This window comes from Bombina bombina, chromosome 1 (assembly GCF_027579735.1).
Source record: "Bombina bombina isolate aBomBom1 chromosome 1, aBomBom1.pri, whole genome shotgun sequence".
NCBI lineage: Eukaryota > Metazoa > Chordata > Amphibia > Anura > Bombinatoridae > Bombina > Bombina bombina.
This window is the reverse complement of record NC_069499.1, coordinates 929,142,412-929,163,793: the sequence shown is the minus strand read 5'-3', so window position 1 is coordinate 929,163,793 and position 21,382 is coordinate 929,142,412. Positions and strand designations below refer to the sequence as shown.

General features: G+C 37.0%; 1 protein-coding gene across 1 annotated transcript in view; it reads left to right on the top strand.

Moving 5' to 3' along the window:
* MAPRE1 (microtubule associated protein RP/EB family member 1) overlaps positions 1–21,382 on the top strand; it is a 41,848-nt gene that overhangs the window by 1,960 nt on the left and 18,506 nt on the right. The window contains exons 2-5 of the mRNA XM_053698594.1: positions 1,064–1,187; positions 8,680–8,825; positions 10,229–10,436; positions 19,624–19,742. Coding sequence (XP_053554569.1) covers positions 1,067–1,187; positions 8,680–8,825; positions 10,229–10,436; positions 19,624–19,742 — 594 coding nt within the window. The 5' untranslated portion in view covers positions 1,064–1,066. The remainder of the gene's footprint in view (positions 1–1,063; positions 1,188–8,679; positions 8,826–10,228; positions 10,437–19,623; positions 19,743–21,382) is intronic.

The following is a 21,382-nucleotide window of genomic DNA, read 5'->3' as shown; positions in this document are numbered from 1 at the left end:
TTTTCTATGAGCATTACTTAAAGCAGTGCTTGACAAATGTGTTTAAAAATTAGGAGCCAGTAAGAATATTTAGGAGCCAGGCATATTTTTAGGAGCCAGACCGTTGGATTTGTATATAGATATATGGAGAATAACCCAAAAAGTTAGGAGCCAGGGGTAAAATTCTAAGAGACAGTGGCTACCAGGCTCCTGGGTTTGTCGAGCCCTGACTTAAAGGACAACTAAATAAAGTAGAATTACATAATTGACAAGTGCATAATAAAAATACAATGCAATAGCACTTACTCTGTATTTCAAATAAGCAGTTTTTTTTTTCTCTGACAAATTTATCCCCCCCCCCCAATTTGCTGGTTTGCATGTGACAACAATCAGCCAATCACAGACTAGTATCCATATAACCTGTGAACTTGTGCAGATGCTCAGTAGGAGCTGGTGCCTCAAAGTGTTTATAAAAAGAATGCAACATTTGTTAATAGTAGTAAAGTAGAAAGTCTCTTAACTGCATGCTTTTATTCATGAAGGTTTAATTTAGACTTTAGTGTCCCATTTGGAATTCAGACAATGCTTTTATTGTCTTTTATTATGCTTTTGTTGAATGGTCCCTTAAAGGGACAGTATACATCAATTTTCATATAACTGCATATAATAGACACTGCTATAAAGAATATGTACAGATACTGATCTAAAAATCCAGTACATAAAAATACATTAAAAAAAAAAAAAACCTGTATGGGTTTTTAGATGGATCTACAAAACATTTATGCAAAGAAAAATCTAGTGTATAATGTTCCTTTTTAAGTAATGATATTTTCAGTATAGGTTGGATACAACAGCCAAAATCAGCTATTCCACTATTTCAAATGATAAAGTAAACACGTTAATACACTCCAGCAGGCAAAATAGATCATTGGTAACTCATTAAAGGGGATACACATTTTTACAGTATACTGCCCTTTAGTTAAGTGGTATTGGAATTAAGAAATAAAGTAGGAGTTTGAGACTGAGGAGATAAATACGTGTTCCTTTTCTTCTTCTTTTTTTTTTTTTTTTTTTTTATATACAGAAAATGGCTGTTAATGTTTATTCCACTTCTGTGACCAGCGATAACCTGAGTCGTCATGATATGCTGGCCTGGATCAACGAGTCTCTGCAGGTCAATATAACCAAGATAGAGCATCTGTGTTCAGGTAACCTCTCTGTCCCTTTGCTTTTGAGATCTCCCTATTTGAACAACTAAAACTTTTAGTAGCATATTTTGGTCTGGACAGGTAAAGGAATATTAAACACTAAATACATTTCATGCCCGTCCCTCTTTAATACGGTTGTCTCTATTTTAACCTAGGCTTCACTGCACCTATCTGAAGGAAGGTAGCTGGATATATGCAAACACATGTTGGCACTGTAATGCAATAAAAGCTAGATTTCAATATGGTCCCATCAGTTACTAGAGGGAGACAGAAAATAGCCTCAATACTATGTTAATTAAAATGTGTTTAGTGCCTTATTGTCCCTTTTTTAACTCATTAATTACCACAACTTACTATGTATGTCGTCGGTTGTTAAGTTTACTTGTTAACAATAGCGTGGGTCCCGCGTCCTCCCTTTTGTTTACCCAAACAGAGCTCGCTGGCCCTTAAAGGGAAAAAGAAGGCATCTAAGCTAAGGAGCCAGCACATTTTTGTTTCAGAACCATGGACAGCACTTGTTTATTGGTGCTGTCCAATCAGCAAGGACAACCCAGTTTGTTCACCAAAAATGGGCCGGCATCTAAACTTATAGAAAATTTGATAATGGGAGTAAATTAGAAAGTTGCTTAAAATTGCATGCTCTATCTGAATCACGAAAGAAAAAATTTGTGTTCAGTGCCCCTTTTTAAGGGGCTAATGTCAGCACTAGCTACTCATTCTGGGAATAAAATAATAAAGTAGAGGCATTTAGAGAAAAATGTTATCACCCTGCTATCTAGGTATAAAATCTCTGCCTTTGTAATTAAAGTGAAGGTAAAGTTACCTGTATGTCTAACTTTTATTCAATTCTCTCTCTCAAAATAACATAAGTTTCATTCATCATTTTCTCTGAATGCTGCTTGAAATAAAGTTATCGCCGTCTGAAATATATATTTTTTGCTTTTCAAAATCATCCCGTTTTTTTTTTTTCTTTGCATTTTATGATCACGTTCTCCCAAAAACCTATTGAAATTCTGGCCGTTAGGCGGCCATCTCCCTACGTCACCCGCCTCCTATTTAGACTGCGCATGCGCTAGTGTGTAATAGACGATCTTGATCTCTAAGCGCGCCCCCGTTTCGCGCAGGCGTAATAGATATGTTGTACCACCCACATTACATCACATTGTTTTTTATTGACATTATTTGCAGCTGGGATCTGGTCACACAAAAAAATGATGCCGCTCACTCGACCGCGCAACATAGCACTGAAAGAATAAAGTCTAGTTATTCCTTCAATACTATGTTGCAAACCGCAAATAACGCATGCACATTGGTTTGACAGATCGTAGAGTATCGCATGCGCATCAGTAATAGACACCGGCGATTTGCGCATGCGCAATACTTACGGTAGTCGACATGCACACGCTTTGAAGATGCGTATACAGCGGGTAAGACCGCTCTATACGTAAGAGCCTTTAAAATCCGGAAATAGAGGTGGGGAGGAGTTTACATGAAAACGTTATGGATATTACTTTCATAAAAAAATATAGAAAAAGGTAAATTATATTCAAATAAACTTAGCGATCAACTTATTCTGATATTACTGAATGCATCAAGGTGTTCAAATCTTAAAAACTTTACCTTCACTTTAACTAATAAAATAAAGGTACATTGTACTAAAAATGTACAGTCTAATTAAAAAAATATATGCTAAACCCTTCGAGTGCTAAGCAATTTCCCACCTGGGTGCTAAGCTGGATTTGAGGGTTTTTTCAGATCCACAAGACTTATACAGTTGGAAAGGTTAGACGATTACCTTTCCAACTGTGGGTCTTGGGGGTCTGTAGCTGCTTAGATGCCTGAGATACAGGCTTCTAAGCAGCATGCCCCCATTTCCCTATACTGTCCATTGTAATTTTTCAATAAAGTTGTGCGGTGACATCACTGCGCAAAACGTGAATCCTGGCGATGCCTGTCACTATACAGGTCCGATCGCCTGGGTGGGAGCCCCCAGATTGCCCTCAAGGTTGGTGAGTGCTAGCGACAACTATGAGCCATCGTCGGCACCTGACTGGGAAAATCTGTGATGGCTCAGAGCTGTCGTTGGCACTCAAAGGGTTTATAAACTGACCTCTTCTTGTCATTCATCCAGATGATAGTTACCCTCTTCCAATATGTCTCTATACTTAAAGGGACATGAAACCCATTTTTTTTTTTTTTTTTTTCCTTTCATGATTCAGATAGAACGTGCAATTTTAAACAACTTTCCAGTTTGCTTCTATGATCTGACTTGCTCAGTTCTTTTGCTATCCTTTGTTAAAAATCATGCCTAGGTAGGCTCAGGAACTGGGAGCTAGCTGTTGATTGGTGGCTGCACAAATTTGCCTGTTGTCATTGGCTTACCAATGTGTTCAGTTAGCTGCCAGTAGTGCATTGCTACTCCAACAAAGGATACAAAGAATTTAGGGAAATTTGATAACAGAAGCACATTGGGAAGTTGTTTAAACATCAATCTGAATCATGAAATAATTTTGGGTTTCAGGTCTTTCTCCTTTTTTTTTTTTTTTTTTTTTTTTAAATCTCCCCGCCAAGTAAAAATTTGTTAACATGTATGCTCTTTCCTGTGCAAAGTAGAAACCTATTAGTGATGTGTTTACCTGTAAGGTTTCTTTCAGCCACTCATACTTCGAATCAGCTGCCATGCATAGCTTTGGGGGGTGGGGTTATCACATGAAATGTTTATTTGCTGTGAAAGCATTCATGGCTCTTTTTACCACCTCAGGCTTCATGAGAGATATCTCTTTCTATATCTAGCTATATCTCTCTATCTCTGGGCTCAAACTTTCAAGCTCATAGCTACTAGCCAGCCCAAAATGTTACTCACAATTTTTGATTACACCAATACCGCACCCACTCCCCATCTTTGCATATGTTTAGCCAATGTGAGACACATTATTGGGAAGTAATTTTTTAATATTGGTTTGTTTTTTACCATAAATTAAATGCTACATACACTAATAAATTAACAAAAATAAGTGCATAGCAGCAACATCAACTAGTGGTTCTGTGGACAGAAAAATGTTGTTCAACTGAGAGAAAGCAGAGAGTGTTGACATTAATGTGAGGTCATAGCAGACCTGGGAAAACTTTTTTTTTTTTTTTTTTAATAATTATCTCTCCTCTATCTTTCTCCACTTCCTCCCCTTTCCATCTCTTTTTACCCACTCCCTTCTCTCTCAGGCCATATCCCTTTTTTTTATTTTTTATATATCTTTTTTTGTAGCATACATGGTGAACGTGTTTCAGATAGCACAACAAAAACACTAACATTATCAACATATTTCACCAGTTTACAGTCTTGTGTTATACGTGCTGAACAATAATATTAATCCATTAGAATAAAGGTCTTGTGTATATACTGGTACTTAAAGGGCCATTGTAGCGTGACTGCCACAGCTGATTTGCTCACCGGCTGTGCTCTGTACCCTCTGACCAAATCTTTCAAATAGATCTTCCAGGTGATCAATTTACAGTGATCTGCAGCTTATGGGAACATACAGCACATTTAATAGAAAATACTTTAATTTTTTTAGATTAATTAGAAGGCTCCACATCAAAAGCAATCGGGTGCTTTGCTGACATGTGGCAGTGTCCTTTTTTAATAAGCAATCTGAAACCACTCGTTTTGGGTCATAACTTTGGACAGTACTGCAGTACACTTAGACCGTAAACCTAATATCCTTTATAGCATATAGTTTTATGCAAATATTTCCTTTAGTTGTTAAAGGAATACTAAATACGTTTCCTGCACCTCCCTCTAATTAAGATGCTTCCATTTTTCAGCCTAGGTTTCACTGCATGTATCTAAAATAGACTTGCTGCAGATGTGAAAAAACATATCGGTACTGGAATGCTGTGAAAGCTAGATTTCAACACAGAGACAGCCAGACTAGAGGGTTTAAAGGGACATTAAACCCAAAATTTTTCTTTTATGAGTCAGACAGAGAATACAATTTTAAACATCTCAATTTACTTCTATTATCTAATTTGCTTCATTCTTTAGATATCTTTTGTTAAAGAAATAGTAATGCACGTACGTGCAGCCACCAATCAGAAGCTACTGAGCATATCTAGATATGCTTTTCAGGAAAGAATATCAAGAGAATGAAGCAAATTAGATTATATAAGTAAATTAAAAAGTTGTTTAAAATGGTATTCTCTATCTGAATCATGAAAGAAAAAATTTGGGTTTAATGTCCCTTTAAGGAATAACCTCAATATTATGCTTATGAAATGTATTCATTGTTTAATGTTACTTTTAATATTTAATTTGATATGTGAGGCCAGGTATGCACAATGTTAAGGGTGTAAATAGGCTCGTTTGTGTGTTTTTTTTTTTTTTTGTTTTTTTTAAAGAAGCCTAAGAAAGATAGGAATTTGAGATGTATTTATTTTTTTAAACCGCACTGAAGTCCTGTGGGAGAATGTAATAAGTAGTAGCTAGTGAACTATGTGAATAGGGGAATTGTGGGTGTATTTGGAGATGACAGCAGAGCTTATAAAAAGGCGTAGTGTTAAGGTGATCTACTTGTGGTGGCTTGTTCAGGTTTCAGATTTAACCTTGTTCATTCTAAACTGTTTTTAGATGTATAATCCCTGTTCTTTTATGAGCACTATATTTATTCTTTCAGTGTCCAGTGACATGACAAAACTATGAATTATGTTCTTGAGGATGTAGGAAACTTTCAGAGGGTCTGATTGGCAGGAAAAAGGGCAGAACAGGTTTTTTTTTTTTTTTTTAATACAAAGAGCATTGGGTTTTAAAAAGGTCTTTTTAACAGTGATCTTGACACCCATACATACACACACCCCTGATCGTAATCTCTGAACATCATACACATTGTGCAGTAGTTGGCCTGACACACTTAAGCCCGTGACACACTGCAAGCGTTGCGGCGCGAGGCGAAGCAGCCGCTTCGCATCGCTTCTGAAGCTCAAATATTTCATCTCTGAGCGCTCAGCTACGCGCCCTGACGCAGCAGAGTGCTCAGAGATGAAAAGGCAGGACACACTGAGCGCACACAGCTGCATGTACACGCTGCGCACCGCTCCGCTTGCAGTGTGTCACAGCCTTTAAATGGGAACACTGCCTTTTATTTAATGTTCCTGGGCAGTGCTATACTCTAGCGTGGTGCATGTTAAAATAACCAACAGGACAAGCAGTTATGTTAGGTAGTAATGATCAGAATGAAATGTTAAGAGCACTTATTTGTAGTACAAGGCCATTGTCAGGAATAGTCACACTGTATGGTCAGCTTATTCAGATGGCACATAGTATAGCATTTAATAGTAATAAGGCAGAGGTATTTATTCTTTCCCATCATAATTTGATTTGCATACTCAAACGTTTTGTGCATTATCCAGTCCCTGGCATGTATTATGAAACTGAAAAAAGGCGAGTTACAGAAGTAGGCGAATACTTTGCATAAGTTACATAGTACTAATGTGGCACTGACTGCATCTTATAAGTGTGCATTCTTTTAATTCTATTCCTCTGTTCCACCCCCTCCAGTGGCACTACGTACATGTGATAGACGTTTAACACATTCACATGGCAAGAGCAATCACTTGGGTACATTATCCGATTACTGAGCTACTAAATGATGCACTTGTACTGACTGTTTTGTAATTAAATGTCATTATGCATATTCACTTATACACACTTCTATTAACTGAAGACTGTAGTCTTGCAATTGTTGTCTTTTAAGGACCATTTAAATACAGTAGAATTCCAGACCGTGTTATTGCACTAAGTTGTGTTTTTTATTTTATTTTATTTCTGAAAATTTTAAGCAATTTTTTTTTTCACCCCCCCCCCTGCACAATGTTACAGCCATCAGCTAATCACAAAAGGCATATACGTATACACTGTGAATTCTTGCACATCCTCCGTAGGATCTGGTGCCTCAAAGTGTGCATTTAAAAAGATTGTGCACATTTTGATAAGTTGGTGTTCTCCATAGAAAGTTGCGCCTGCCGGGTGGCATTATGAAGAAGTCAGGTGGGAGCTAGGGTTGCACCGATACCATTTTTTTTAAGACCAAGTACAAGTACCAATACTTTTTTTTTTTTCAAATACTCACCGATACCAATTACTGATACTTTTTTTTTAATGTCATGACAGTTTACCAAGCACAATACAGACTATTGATTTAAGATCACTTCTTTAGAATTATGAACTGTATCTCAAAAGACATTTTGAAATAATAAAACAGTTTTATGTGCTTGTGGTCACAAGGTTTACAGAACATGTTTATAAATAAAAAATATTACAATCAAATATATTAATAACAACAATAAATAACAGCTGGGGCTGGAAAGCTACAATTTAAAGGAGTGATTACTGGATGCAATTGGGTTGTAGAGTGCCTATATAACTCATTAATCTGACATTTGTACTTAATACAAAGTAATATAATTTAATTCTGAAAATAATATTGGGGAATGAGCATCCCAGTAATCCCTTTTTAGAAAAATGGGGCATTGGCATTCTGCTGAATGCAAAATGCCCCATTACTGACTCAACAGAAAATAGGGCTGGTCTTCATATTTTGCTAGGGCTGCTTTTTATTCCCAGTCCAGCCCTGGCTAAGGATGTTCCTCAGAGTACAGTATGTTTTGAGCATAATTGCGCAAGATAAGAACTAGCAGTATATAACAGGCAATCTAGAAATTAGAATAATTTTTCAAAAGTTAGTGGCAAGTGCTTATTAAGGAACAGAAGCATCTCTGCATGTTCAGCTATAAGTCTGTTTCTGCTATCAGTAAGGACGTTTGACGCTAAGCTGAACAGTCTTTCACTTTTCACACTACTTCATGGGTCAGAAAGATATTTTTGGGCCATTAAATCTTAGTTTATTAACTGCCCAGTACTTCAGGGGTTTGTCTGAATGAGGTACAGTGGTCTCTCCCAGGTAGGCTTCCAGCTGTATAGTAGCAGCTTTTAAAACACTGCTCTGACGTACAAAAATACAAATAACAGCAAATTGTATTGGCAGAACAGGAATATGGGTAGGAATTGGAGGTATCGGTTTAAGTATCGGTGCTTTTGCATGAGTACAAGTACTCATGCAAATACTTGGTATCGGCACAGATACCGATACTAGTATCGGTGCAACCCTAGTGGGAGCAGTGTAATATTTTCTACTATGCAAAGCACAAATTGATTGCATCATTTAACAAATGTATTTAATCATGATTTGTGAAATAAAAAAATGAAAATTTTTAATATTGGCTAATTGTAGCTTAATAATGGCTAACATTTTAGCTGGGTGGTGCACCCGCTAAAAAGGTCCCAGGGAAAACACTGTGGAAGGTAATTGGAAATTGTTTTAAAATTGCATGCTCTAGCTGATTCAGGAGTTTAATTTTGACTTAAGTGTTCCTTTTTGTTGTAGATTTTGTATGCAAGTTAATAATTTCTATTTATTTGTTTTCCCTTCTTATTTGACAGGTAGTGCTTATTGTCAGTTCATGGACATGCTGTTTCCTGGCTCTGTCACGTTAAAAAAAGTGAAATTTCAAGCAAAGCTGGAACATGAATACATACAAAACTTTAAAGTCTTGCAAGCTGGGTTCAAAAAAATGGGTGTCGATAAAGTGAGTCATAATCAATGTCTGCTGTGTGTATTTTGATATAAATAAAAAGCAAAACTCTAAAGCTTGTAGTAAATGTGTACTCTTGAAATAACCTTTAGAATAGGCTTAAAGGGATAGGATTTTTTTTTTATTTGTTCTCTTGGTATCTTTTAATAGGAGTAAATTAGAAAGTTGCTTAAAATTGCATGCTCTATCTGAATCGTGAAAGAAAAAAATTTGGGATTCATATCCCCCTTTTTGTAGTAAAAAAAAAAAGTCCATTTTGCTTATAATCCTGCAGTTCAGACACGCAATTTGAAAGCTCAAGCACATGTTTACCTGGTCTTATTTAACATTTTACCGCTAACCACATCAAAGGCATGTATGTGACGATAGTTGGGACAATCACTGAGAAGAGGGTACTTCAGAATGCATCCACAAATATAGAATCACTTAACCGAGGAACAAACAATAGCGTAAGGCCAGTGCCTCATGTACAAGAAATGAGAGAAGTTTAGCCGCAATAAATCAAATCCTTTTTCTCTTGTTGGAAAGTAAACTCTTACCTAATTGTTTAAAACTGTTACTTGCTCCCCCACTTTGTTTTAATAGTGGCAAATTGTGTTTTAACTCTGGTTTTATGTCTCTTTAACGGGATAGTAAACAGTGACCTCGTGTGTTGGTGCGTTTTTTTTTTTTTTTTTTTTTTTTTTTTTTTTACCCCAACGGCTAACTTTCTGTTTTTCTTGCAAAATGAGCAGTTCTCAGTGTAGCCCCTGCCCCTCAGTGTGACGAGAGCTAATATCTTGGTAACTTAGTTTAAAGTCTGACTTTGAGCATGGAAAAATCTGACTTCTTATATAGTCTATTAACTTTATAGTAAACCAGCTCGTGGTGTTCTAGAAGTTTTTACATCAGACTAGATAAACATTCCTGCAGAGGCCACAGCCTCATTGTAAGGCTGTGCCAGGAAGTACTATGGACACTGCACAAATTTAGTGTAAAAAAAGATAACAACCATTTAACAAATGAATGGTTTCTAATAGGTATAAGCCACTGCTTAGTGCTTTTTTTATATTACATAATTAAAACCAACTTTTTAACATAATTATTTTTACAATTTTTTTTTTTTTTTTTTTTTTTTTTTAGTAATTTATTATGTAGAAAATATCTTGCCCTTTATTTTAAAGTAAAACAAACTGTAAATAAGTGTGCACAACTGTAAGCAATCACTGTTTTTATTTAGCTGCTTCAGGCAGTTTAAGCATACACCGGTTACATAATTTGACTTCTAACCTCCATAGATCAGGTGAAATGAATGTATATTATAATGTTTAATTGTCTTTTAATTACATTATTTAATTTGTGGTGAATTACGCTTTTGAATATGTCTCAATAGTGATTCAATTTTTCTCCTTTTGTAGATCATTCCAGTGGATAAATTGGTAAAAGGAAAATTCCAGGACAACTTTGAATTTGTGCAGTGGTTTAAAAAGTTTTTTGATGCAAATTATGATGGGAAGGAATATGATCCTGTTGCAGCTCGACAAGGTCAAGAGTCAGCACCCACACCAATGCTCGCTGCTCCAGTGATGAACAAGCCTAAGAAAGCTCTGGGCTCCACTAACTCAGGTGAGTTTAAATTACTTGTGTGTATTTGTTTTGAGTGCAACCATGAGGTCAGCACTTGGAGTACATGCGTAGTGTGTGTGTGTCTCTGTGGCTCCCTATTCAGATACCCTGTGGGTACTTAGCCAGTTGACAGTTCCCAGCCAGAGAACCCCCCCCCCTTAGCAATATCATCAGTTGGTACAGCCAATCAGATGCTGTATGATTAACCCTATTGATAGAGCAGAGTGCTCTTCTGTGTCCCTGCTTCTGTAGCGCTGTTGACAACTGATCTGACTGATTTTCTTAGCAGCAACTGCTGCCATTCATTTAGAAAATGTTCGCCTGACTTAATTTATTTGCTGTACATTGTATAATTTCCATTTTTACAACAAAAAAAACCTGTAGAAACTTGTTTTAAGGGACATGAAACGCTGAAATATGCTTTCTGTTATTAACCAGTAATCTTAAAATTTCAACGTTTAGTTTCAGTCCTAACTCTGCTATTCAGCAATTATATGATCATTGTAGTAGCTCATTTTATATCTGACTCTAACTGGCCTCAGTGCTCATGTCTAATTGTAATAAAAAAAAAAAAGTCTTTTTTACCCCTTTAGAGCAAATGACAGCACATGATCATCATCCGCACAATGTATTTAGGTGTGGGCGACCACCTTGTCTTACCCCCGCATACCTGGTGGTCTAATCTGGCAACAGAAATTCAGAAGTGCTGGCAGACACACAGAGCTTAAGGGAGCTGTATAACCTTCACGACCCACGGTTTGAGTTTAGTCACCTGCTCTCTCACGTGGTGTCTGTCTTTGGAGTATACATTTTATGCACAATTTTTTAATAAAAATAAACACTTTGAAATACACTAAACATAAAGCCTTTTTAATGGCCTGTTATAAGTGTGTATGAAACCCCCAAGACCCCTTGATTTAAAGTCTAGAAATCCATGTTTAAATCCATGTTTAAAATAAAGCCCCTATCTAGGTGATCACGGGTGTGAATAAATAAATGTCCATTTATTTGAGTAGCATCTTATGGGAGCCCATATGTGCAGATCAAAGTTGCATAACTATACCGCAAAACCCTCCATATGAGGATAACTCCTTTTTACTCTAGAGGTTAGGGGGGGGGGAAACACCCCGTGTTTATTGAAATTTTGATTAAAAATGCATTTTCTCACGTCATTATATACATAAATGGTATAGTCTGAATCTGCTAGGTGTAGGTGTCCAATAAATAAATGTCTAATAGCCTAAAGTAGGGCCTAAACGCATTTGAAAACTGCCAAACCGCTTACCACAAGGGTAGAAATGGCTCAACATTTAAAGGGTTAAGAGTTTTAAAACCCTATATTTTGCAAGTAGTCCTTTTTGCAATGTAGTTTTTAACTAGTTAACTTGTGTATAAATATACCACTCTCATTGATATTCTTTTAATGTATTTCAACAGCCAGTGGAGGGAGTTCTGTGCTTTTTCTGTAATGTCGTGTTTTTTTTTTTTTTTTTTTTTTTTTACAGGAAACCAATTTTTATCTTTATCATGAAAGTTGACATTCACTTTAAAGTGCCATATTTTTTTTTTTTTTTTTTTTTAAAACAGATTAAAACAGGGGGCACTTTCATTCATGAAAGTTTACATTGCACCGGATTTTACAAATGCCTCCACCTGCAAAGCCAGATCGGCCCGCCTGCTTTTTCCTTCTGTACTAACACAGCAATGATAACACCGGCTTCCTCCAATGAAGGCGTGGCCTCACCAGATGAACGCTCCTCGGGGGGGAAACCGTGATTGAAGAGCTGGTTTCGTCATTGCTGACTAATTACAGAGGAGCTGCAGGCGTGGGATTGGCGATCCGGTGTTTCAGGAGAAGTTAAGTATTTGTAAAATCTGGTGCAATGTAAACTTTCATGAATGAAAGTGTCCCTGGGTTTTTTTTTTTTTAACCGGGCACTTTATCATCACATTCACTTTAAGGTTATGGTAAATTGAACAAACTACAATCCTATTAGACTAATGAAAGTTTATATTATAGCTTATTTTCAGATGCGCTAAAGGTATGTATATAAAATATAGTAGTTTGTAAAATTTACCATCACTTTAAGCCACTAAGTTCAACACTTTTTAAAGGGACAGTACATTTTAAAATTAAACTTTCTAAGGTGGTGATCGTCCAAGAAAATCCTTACTTGTTGGTATTAATCTCCTGGCCAACAGGAGGAGGTAAAGACACCCCACAGCTAAGCTTTAAGTATCCCTCCTCCTTCACTCACTCTCCCAGGAACATTAATCCCAAATTTCCCTCAATGGATAGTTTCTGGATGAGAGGGACATAGAGAAGATTTACACTGCAGTTAGTACTCTCCTATGGAGTTTTGGTTACACGTGTTGCTGGGATAGTTCCTTTAACCTCCTCCTGCTTGACTAGCTAGATGTACTCCCTCAGTATCTTTCTACTGTTAGTTACAGTAATGGATAGACTTTCTACTGAATGCTCATTCTGCAACATGCTAATATCAGTGGAGTGGGCAGCTACCTTACATATCCCATAAGCTGTTATTAGGCTACTAAGTAGTGTACAGCATAGCTAACACCAGTCAAATCCGTGTCATATCTTGGGCTTACAGCTGCAGATTTCAGATAAGAGCCTGTTAATAATGTTAAGCCATTTCCATTTATTTTAATGTTTTATGGGCAATATTTGTTTCCAATCTGCCACTTAAAATACTTCCCTCTTAAGGGTATCTCACTTAGCAGTGAGTTGTAGGAACCGGAGGGAGCACATTTTGCTTTAATTCTTACCCAGTCACAGTTAATTGGTCAGTTGTAAGCGTGGCGAGTGCCTCACATAGCTGGGAGCCGGAGTGAGACCATTTAATTTTCTTACTAGTACCAGTTATTTGTGTGGGTCATGGCACGGTCACTGTTTTCACTTAGCTGGGAGTCAGATGGAGCACTCTAATTTAATCACAGTGCATTGCTTACGGGGGTAAATAACTACTTCAGCAATTTGCTAGCATTTGCTCGAGCTTTCCTCATCCCCTTCCCCTTTTTTGTCGGCGGCCATCTTGCTAAGGATTTCTTCTATGCAATTTTATTTTTGCCGGAGGGGGTATGCTTATATTTCATTGTGATTTCCCCCTATACCCGGAGCAGAGGGGGTTTGTGTTAGGCATTTATTTAATTTTTCTTCAGACCATTTTGGAATCTTTTTATTAAGAATGTTTATTGCTGTAAAACCTGTTTCTATACGGCTACACAGGACATGTGCTGTCTACTGTGTATTTATCAAATGTTTAGACCCCTATAATGGCTTGGCTTTTTTTTTCCCACAGAGAATTATCTGCCCTCTGCATGGTGACCCTCGGTATTGGGTAATGAATAATCCCCAGCGTCGGTGACCACCAATAATGCTGTGTTCATATCTGTCTCCTGCATTGTGATGCTTTGCGTCGTATAACTGCATCTTATTAACTCTTTTGAGACCACACTGATACTATACAGTATGAGGCAGTTTAGCTAGATTAATTTCTGTTTGTCTAAATGACTTCACTGCTCTGTGTTCAGTGTTCTATGTCATGTTGTGCAACATAAAATAAATGCATTTGCTTAATGTATTCTTTATAGTATATTACTGCAGGGCATTACAAGTGTATTCACACCTCCTGTAATACTTATTTTTTTTTTTTTTTTTTAATAGCTGGATAATCTTTGTGTTCCATATTTGAACTGTATCAGACATTCTTATTATGGAGCAGACTTGGACTGTCCATACCGACAGATCTTTTAGCGCATGGATAAACAGATTTTTTTTTTTCCAACAAATAATTGTATATTTTGTTTAATGTCCTTCCTCTCAACTTGGTAGTCTTTGTCTAAGCTCTGTTTTACAGTATCAAAGGTCTGTGACTACCTCTGTTTTACCAGTTTGTTACCAATCAGTGTATATTTCTCAGATTTGGACGATTATACTCTTACTGTGAGAGGATACTACAGTGTATTCCATATTCTGTACTGCTATTATATGTTGCGGTATTTCCTTACTGTGAAAGGATACTACAGTATTTCCTTATATGGTAGCGCTGTTATTTGTTTCTGTGCAAAAGTCTACTTGTGAGTGAATGCGTCAGTATTTTACATATCTTGTACTGCTATTTTTTGCTGTGCAATTGTACACCTTTTATTTGTGAGGATACTACAGTATTTTCTAAATCTTGTACTACTGTTTATTTCTGTGCAATGGTATTTTTTTTCCTTGTGAAATAATTCTACAGTATCCCATATTTTGTACTCCTGTTATACATTGCTGCGCATTGGTATGTTTACTTGGGAGACATTACTACAGTATTCTTCCTGTTGCTGTTAAACGTAGTAATACAATTTGCATACTGGTTAATGTCATTCTGCTAAATTTTCGACTATTTTGTCTAACCATTGTATACTACTCAGATGGCACTAAGGCTTTCACTTTAGATTTTCTAAATTATTTTGAGTCTCTGGTGGTTATGCTGCCTTCATGTAAGTGTACACGTAGACATGCTCTTCAGTTCCTGATGAGGTTCCTACTTTCTGCAGCTATTAACCCAGTTCAGATATCTGGTTCTATCAATTCTTCACCTTCTGAGGGGGATTTATCTTACTTTGGTTGGAGTGAGCAGGTTCCATTCTTAAGGAAGTTTGTTGACCTTAGCAATTCTGCTGAGGATAAGGTTTTCTAAAAATTTAAAAATCTTTATTTGGGTGTACAGTTCCCTTCAGGCTTGGCCTCTTCTCAAATCTTTATTTTTTTCTCTTTTAGTCAGACCTTATTTGCAGTTACTTTTATTTTTTAATTAAAGGGGCACTGAACCCACATTTTATTTCGTGATTCAGATAGAGCATGACATTTTAAGCAACTTTCTAATTTACTCCTATTATCAAAGTTTCTTCATTCTCTTGGTATCTTTATTTGAAATGCAATTTTAGATGCCGGCCCATTTTGAGTGAACAACCTGGGTTGTTCTTGCTGATTGGTGGATACATTCATCCACCAATAAAAAAAGTGCTGTCCAGTCTTCTGAACCCAAAAAAGCTTAGATGCCTTTTTTAAATAAAGATAGCAAGAGAATGAAGAAAATTTTTTTAATGAGTAAATTAGAAAGTTGCTTAAAATTGCATGCTCTATCTGAATCACGAAAGAAAAAATTTGGGTTCAGTGTCCCTTTAATCACGCTGGTACCCGCAGTGATCTGGCGATGGATGGGTTTACTTGTATTCTAAGTTGGGCAGAGATTCTTCAGAGTTACTTCTCAGAAAATCTCGTTCCTAGGTTTATCTGGGAAGCAAGTTTATAAGATCGATTTGATCCACAGGCGGAAGTTAGACGTGACTGCAGTCTCTTGAGGTTGGTGGTTTGTTTTCAGTTTTGTTTTGTTTTTACTTAGGGTATTTGCATGTTTCAATCTAATTAATCCTGCCTGGCTGCAGGTGGTGGTTTGCAGATTTGCTGCATGCGCTTAGGGATGAACATTTAGTAGTGTGTGTTTTTTTTTTTTAAAAGGTTCCGCCCCTCCCCCCATCTTCATCTTTCCTAGTATTTTGCTCATAGAAGCATGCTAGGATTTTTTTTTTTTTTTTTTTAAAGCCATCTAAAGGGTCTAATCCAGCGTTCTGTTTTGTCATGCAGGAAGTTTGCTTGCTAGTCTTCCTGATGGCCAGGTGTTTATTCAGGCTCTGGTATGTCTCAGACCTGCGATACCTATCTCTCAACCATGGAGTTTGAATCTGTTTCTAAGAGGCTTACAGTGTCTTCCTTTTTAATGCTATACGCTCATTAATTATTCAGTCTGTCTCTGAAGGTTTGCCTTGTTAGCAATTTTCGTTGGGTTTTTTTTTTTTTTTTTTTTTTTTTTTTGAACCTTTTGACTCTCTCCTGCATTCTCCAGTGTCTGGTGTTTCATTGACACAATACAGTTTTCAAACATTTTCTGATTTCCTACCTAAAGTGTTTTCTAATTGTAAATTATCTAGAAAAGTGAGGGTCTGTCCTTGCGTCCTATCCCAAAATCCTTAACTGGGAGTTTGATAGATATGATAGCCACCAATCAGCAAGCACTACCCAGGTGCTAAACCGAAAATGGGCCGGCTCTTAAGCGTTCATTCCTCTTTTTCAAATAAAGATACCAAGAGAATAAAGAAATTCATAATAGGAGTAAATTAGAAAGTTGCTCTTTCCGAATCATAAAATTAAAAAAAATTGGGTTTAGTATCTGTTTGATTCTTGTAGCTTTTATTGAAGGCGAAACGCGTATTAAGTTCTTTGAACTCGATCATTGTCTTTCTTTGGTTTTCAAGCTTGAGCTATTGGTAGAGCACAATTGCAAGGTTTCAGATTGGTGTTATTTGCATGCTTTCCATATAATCTTGATGTGTGAGCCTTGGCAGAGCTAGCTTTTGGAAGGAAGGTCCTTCAGGCTGTGGTTCCTGGTAAATAGGTTCCTGCCGTTCCTTTTATCCCTCCTGTTTTCCTTTTGTAGACTTCACAACTTTTGTAGACGGTCCCAAAAGTAATAATAGTCACCTTAGAAAGAAAACCATAATTTTATTCTTACCTGATAAATTCCTTTCTTTCTTAGTAGTGATAGTCCACAACCTCGCCCATTTATTTTACTAGTTGTCGACTGTTCTAGTTTGCAACTCCTTTACCCTACTATCTTTCTTATTCCTTTTATTGGCTATGACTACTAAAGGGAGAGAATAAAGTAGGAGGGATACTTAAAGGGACAGTAAACCTCAAAAATAATGTTATATAATTCTGCATTATGTGCAGAATTATATTAGCGCAAACTTTATAAAACATAATATTCCCTTTCAATTTTTTAAAACGGCTGTTTTACAGACCCGCTCTCTGCTCTTCTGAGCGGGTCTGTTTTTTTTCACACAGCGCATCGGGCCAGCTGTATAGTCACAGCCCGGCCCGACTGCGCCATTATACACAGTGCAGCTCGCTCCTGCTGTCAGAGCAGGAGCGAGCTGCACTTAGTGTTATGGCGCGGTCGGGCTGGGCTGTGACTATACAGCTGGCCCGATGCGCTGTGTGAAAAAAAACAGACCCGCTCAGAAGAGCACAGAGAGCGGGTCTAAAACAGCCGTTTAAAAAAATTGAAAGGGAATATTATGTTTTATAAAATTTGCACTAATATAATGTTATATAATTCTGCACTATGTGCAGAATTATATAACATTATTTTTGAGGTTTACTGACACTTTAAAACTTTGTTGTGGGGTGTGTCTGCCTCCTGGTTGCCACAAGATGAATTCCCACAAGGAAAGATGTTTGTGGACTATAACCACCTAGAAAGAAAGGAATGTATCGGTTAAGAATACTTATATTTTTTGTTTAGATAGAGCATGTTTTTAACTATTTACCATTTTGCTGCTAAGAAAGAATAAACCTAGGTAGGCCCTAAGAGCTCAGGAGTGTGCACACTATGGGTTTCAAACCGTTCTGTACTCACACTCTTGAGCTCCTATGAGCCTACCTAGGTATATTCTTCCATAAAGAACGTCAAGAGAACAAAAACAACTTTCCAATTTACTTCTATTATCAAATTTGCTAACTCTTTGTGATGGCTGCCATACCGCTGCTGAAGTGTGCTAAAATAGCAGTCTTGCCACTGTTGGTGAGACCCATCTTCTTACAGCCCCCAAAGTGATATGGGCATACTGTGTACATGGCATGGCAGTCGCAATGAATATTATTAAATTTGCATGCTTTGTCTCAATTGTGAAAGTTTGCATTTACTGTCCCTTTTTTTGTAAAACCTTGATAATCTGAATGATTTTGTAATAAATTACTTCATAGTGCGTGCGGGTCCTGTATCGGAACCTGAAATGCTTACTAGTGAAAGCCTTAGTGTCATGAAAGTTTAAAATTATACCGTTTATGATTCAAAGAGCATTTTAAATGCACTTGTTTATAAAAATGTCCTTGTTCTGTTGGTATCCTTTTGTTTAAAAGCATACGCACAGATCCTCAGTAGCAGCAATGCACTACTGGGAGCTAGCTGGTGACTGCTGGCTACACACATTCTCTTGTCATTGGCTCACCAGAGGTGCCCAGCTAGCTCCCAGTAGTAGATTACTGCTCTGGAGCTGACTTTAACTCTGTATTTAATTCCTTTTGCTGGAAGCAAACAAAATTATACACAAGTAATAGTGCAAAAGGATTAAACACTTGGTTGACTTAAACTGCAGAGCAGTCATGCACTTTCAGTCCTGATATAAACATGGTCGGTATTTGGCATTTATGCACATTTGCTGCTCTGACTTGACAGTAGTATTGCTTGTTGTTGCAGCTTTATGTCCCTTTAAGAATTTTACATATTTTTATGTAATAGGACACTTAGGCAGGCATACATGCGTGCCTGTGTTTCTGCTCCTTTCATTTGCCTGTTCTGTGTAACGTTGGGAAATAATGTGCCTCTTCCAGATGACAGTATTAGTGGAGTAACTGAATCAAAGAATCATCGAGCAGACCCAGCTACAGGTTTAAAGAAAATGGCAAAAATTGGTACTATAAAGGAGTTGTCTTGTTTTGGGTATGGTGCCACAAAGGAATCTGGGTTTCTGTGAATTTCACTTTTCTCAGACATAAAGGGACAGTCAACACCAGAATTTGTTTTTTAAAAAGAAAGATAATCCCTTTATTACCCATTCCCCAGCTTTGTGTAACCAACACTGTTATAGAATTACACCTTTTACCTCAAATTACCTTGTATCTAAGCCTCTGCAGACTGCCCCCTTATTTCAGTTATTTTGGCAGACTTGCATTTTAGCCAATCAGTGCTCACTGCAGGGTAACTTCACATGCATGAGCTCTATATGACACATGTGACCTAATGCCCTCTAGTGGTGAAAAACTGTCAAATGCATTCAGATTAGAGGCAGCCTTCAAGGTCTAAGAAACTAGCATATGAACCTCCTAGGTTTATCTTTCAACTAAGAATACTAAGGGAACAAAGCAAAATTGGTGATAAAAGTAAATTAGAAAGTTGTTTTAAAATTACATTTCCTATTTAAATTGTGAAGTTTTTTTTTTTTGTTTTTTTTTTGTTTTGGTTTTTTTTGGACTTGACTGTCCCTTTAAACACATTTGGTGGCCACGGTGTGTGTGTGAATTTTTTTTTTTTATCTTGGCATAACTCTTACTTGAATTTCATAGCTCCACAAAGGACTGTGCCAGCGCAAAGGACTGTGGTACCTTCAAGACCTGCCCCAAGCATGGGCAAGAAAGTGGCTGTAGGGAACGGAGACGATGAATCAGCAGAGCTAATCCAACAGGTACGTGTTCTAATACATGTGATGCAAATAAGTATAGATTTTGGTTTATGTCTTAAGTCCTCTGAACAATCCTCAGTATTAAACCTCTATCAACTGCATAATCTTAACCGGTCACTAACCTTCTTGAGAAGTCTATTCCTAAGATCAAAATGTGTTTTACATCTCATTCAAAATAGGATAATGTCAGGTTTCTAATTAAATAATTATAGGAACAAAAGTGCTACCAGTAAAAAGTCTTCAAGCAAAAAATTTAAAAAAGCACACAATTGTACATACTGTTTAAAGCTTTTAATAATACTTAAAGGGACATAAGACTCCTAAATCATTTGAAAGTAAAATATCACCTGAGCATCTCTATGTAAAGGATTTTACCTCAATTTCAAAAGCTCATCAGAGCAAGTACTTTGTAAACCTTTATACTTGAGCTGCTGTCCAGCTGGAAAAAATAGCCAATCAGCAGTGCCAAGGTAACTGCAGTGCATGAGATATTAATAGAACTTAAAGGGATATGAAACCCAATATTTTTTTTTCTTTCATTTTTCATATAGAGCATCAATTTGAAGCAACTAATTTACTCCTATTATCAATTTTCTTCGTTCTTTTGGTATGCTTTGTTGAATGAGCAGTAATTCACTACTGGTTGCTGAATGAACACATAGGTGAGCCAATGAAAATCAGTGTATATATGCAGCCACCAATCAGCAGTTAGAACCTAGGTTCTTTTTTGCTCAACTTTCCTAGATAAACCTTTCAGCAAAGGATAACAAGAGAAGGAAATTAAATAATAGAAGTAAATTGAAAAGTTGTTTAAAATTGTATTCTCTATCTTAATCATGGAAGAAAAATTTTGGGTTTCATGTCCCTTTAAACTGAATATGAAAATAACATAACTGTTCCTGCACATGACAGATGCACACTCCCATAGCTTGTCCTGGGACAAGCATACGGAGTGGCTGCTTAAAGTCTCTTTACAGTGTGGTGTACTTGGGAAATTTTGAGGTACAATAGAGATATTCAGGTGATAAATTCTAGTGTTGTGTTTTTTTTTGTTATGCTGCATCACTTTAACCCTTTCCTGACAGGGTTAAAGTGTCTACATCGGAACAACTGTTCCGATGTAGACAAATTGAAATCACGCGATCGTGCACACGGTCGTGAGATTTCAATTATTGGATCAGGTCTGGGGGGGGCGTCCCTATAACCCTAGGAACGTCCTCCAGACCGCAATCAAATCTGAGAAGCACAGTAGGCTTCAGGACAGCCGTTGGCTATGATGTTCTATTCCGTCATAACAGCTTTAAAGCCCAGAGTAATTATGTCGGAATAGAGTGACATAACTGAGTTAAAAGGTTAAAGTGAAGATTAAGTTTTTTTCTTTCTTGAATACAACCTCCCATTTATCATTTTCTCATGCATGTAGTCGCTAACTTTGTTTAAATATTGCTGCCATAGTTTTAATAAAAAATACATTACTAATTCCCTACCGTTTGGAACCCGACTCCTCCCCATCCCTACTTCCTCCTTCTTCGTTGTGTGACGTTGTCAGCGGTCCCACCCGCTCTCTATATATCACAAAGGCGCGTTCACAATCTCAGATTGCAATGTGCATGCGCAAATCGCGATACTGCTTTTCAATGCGC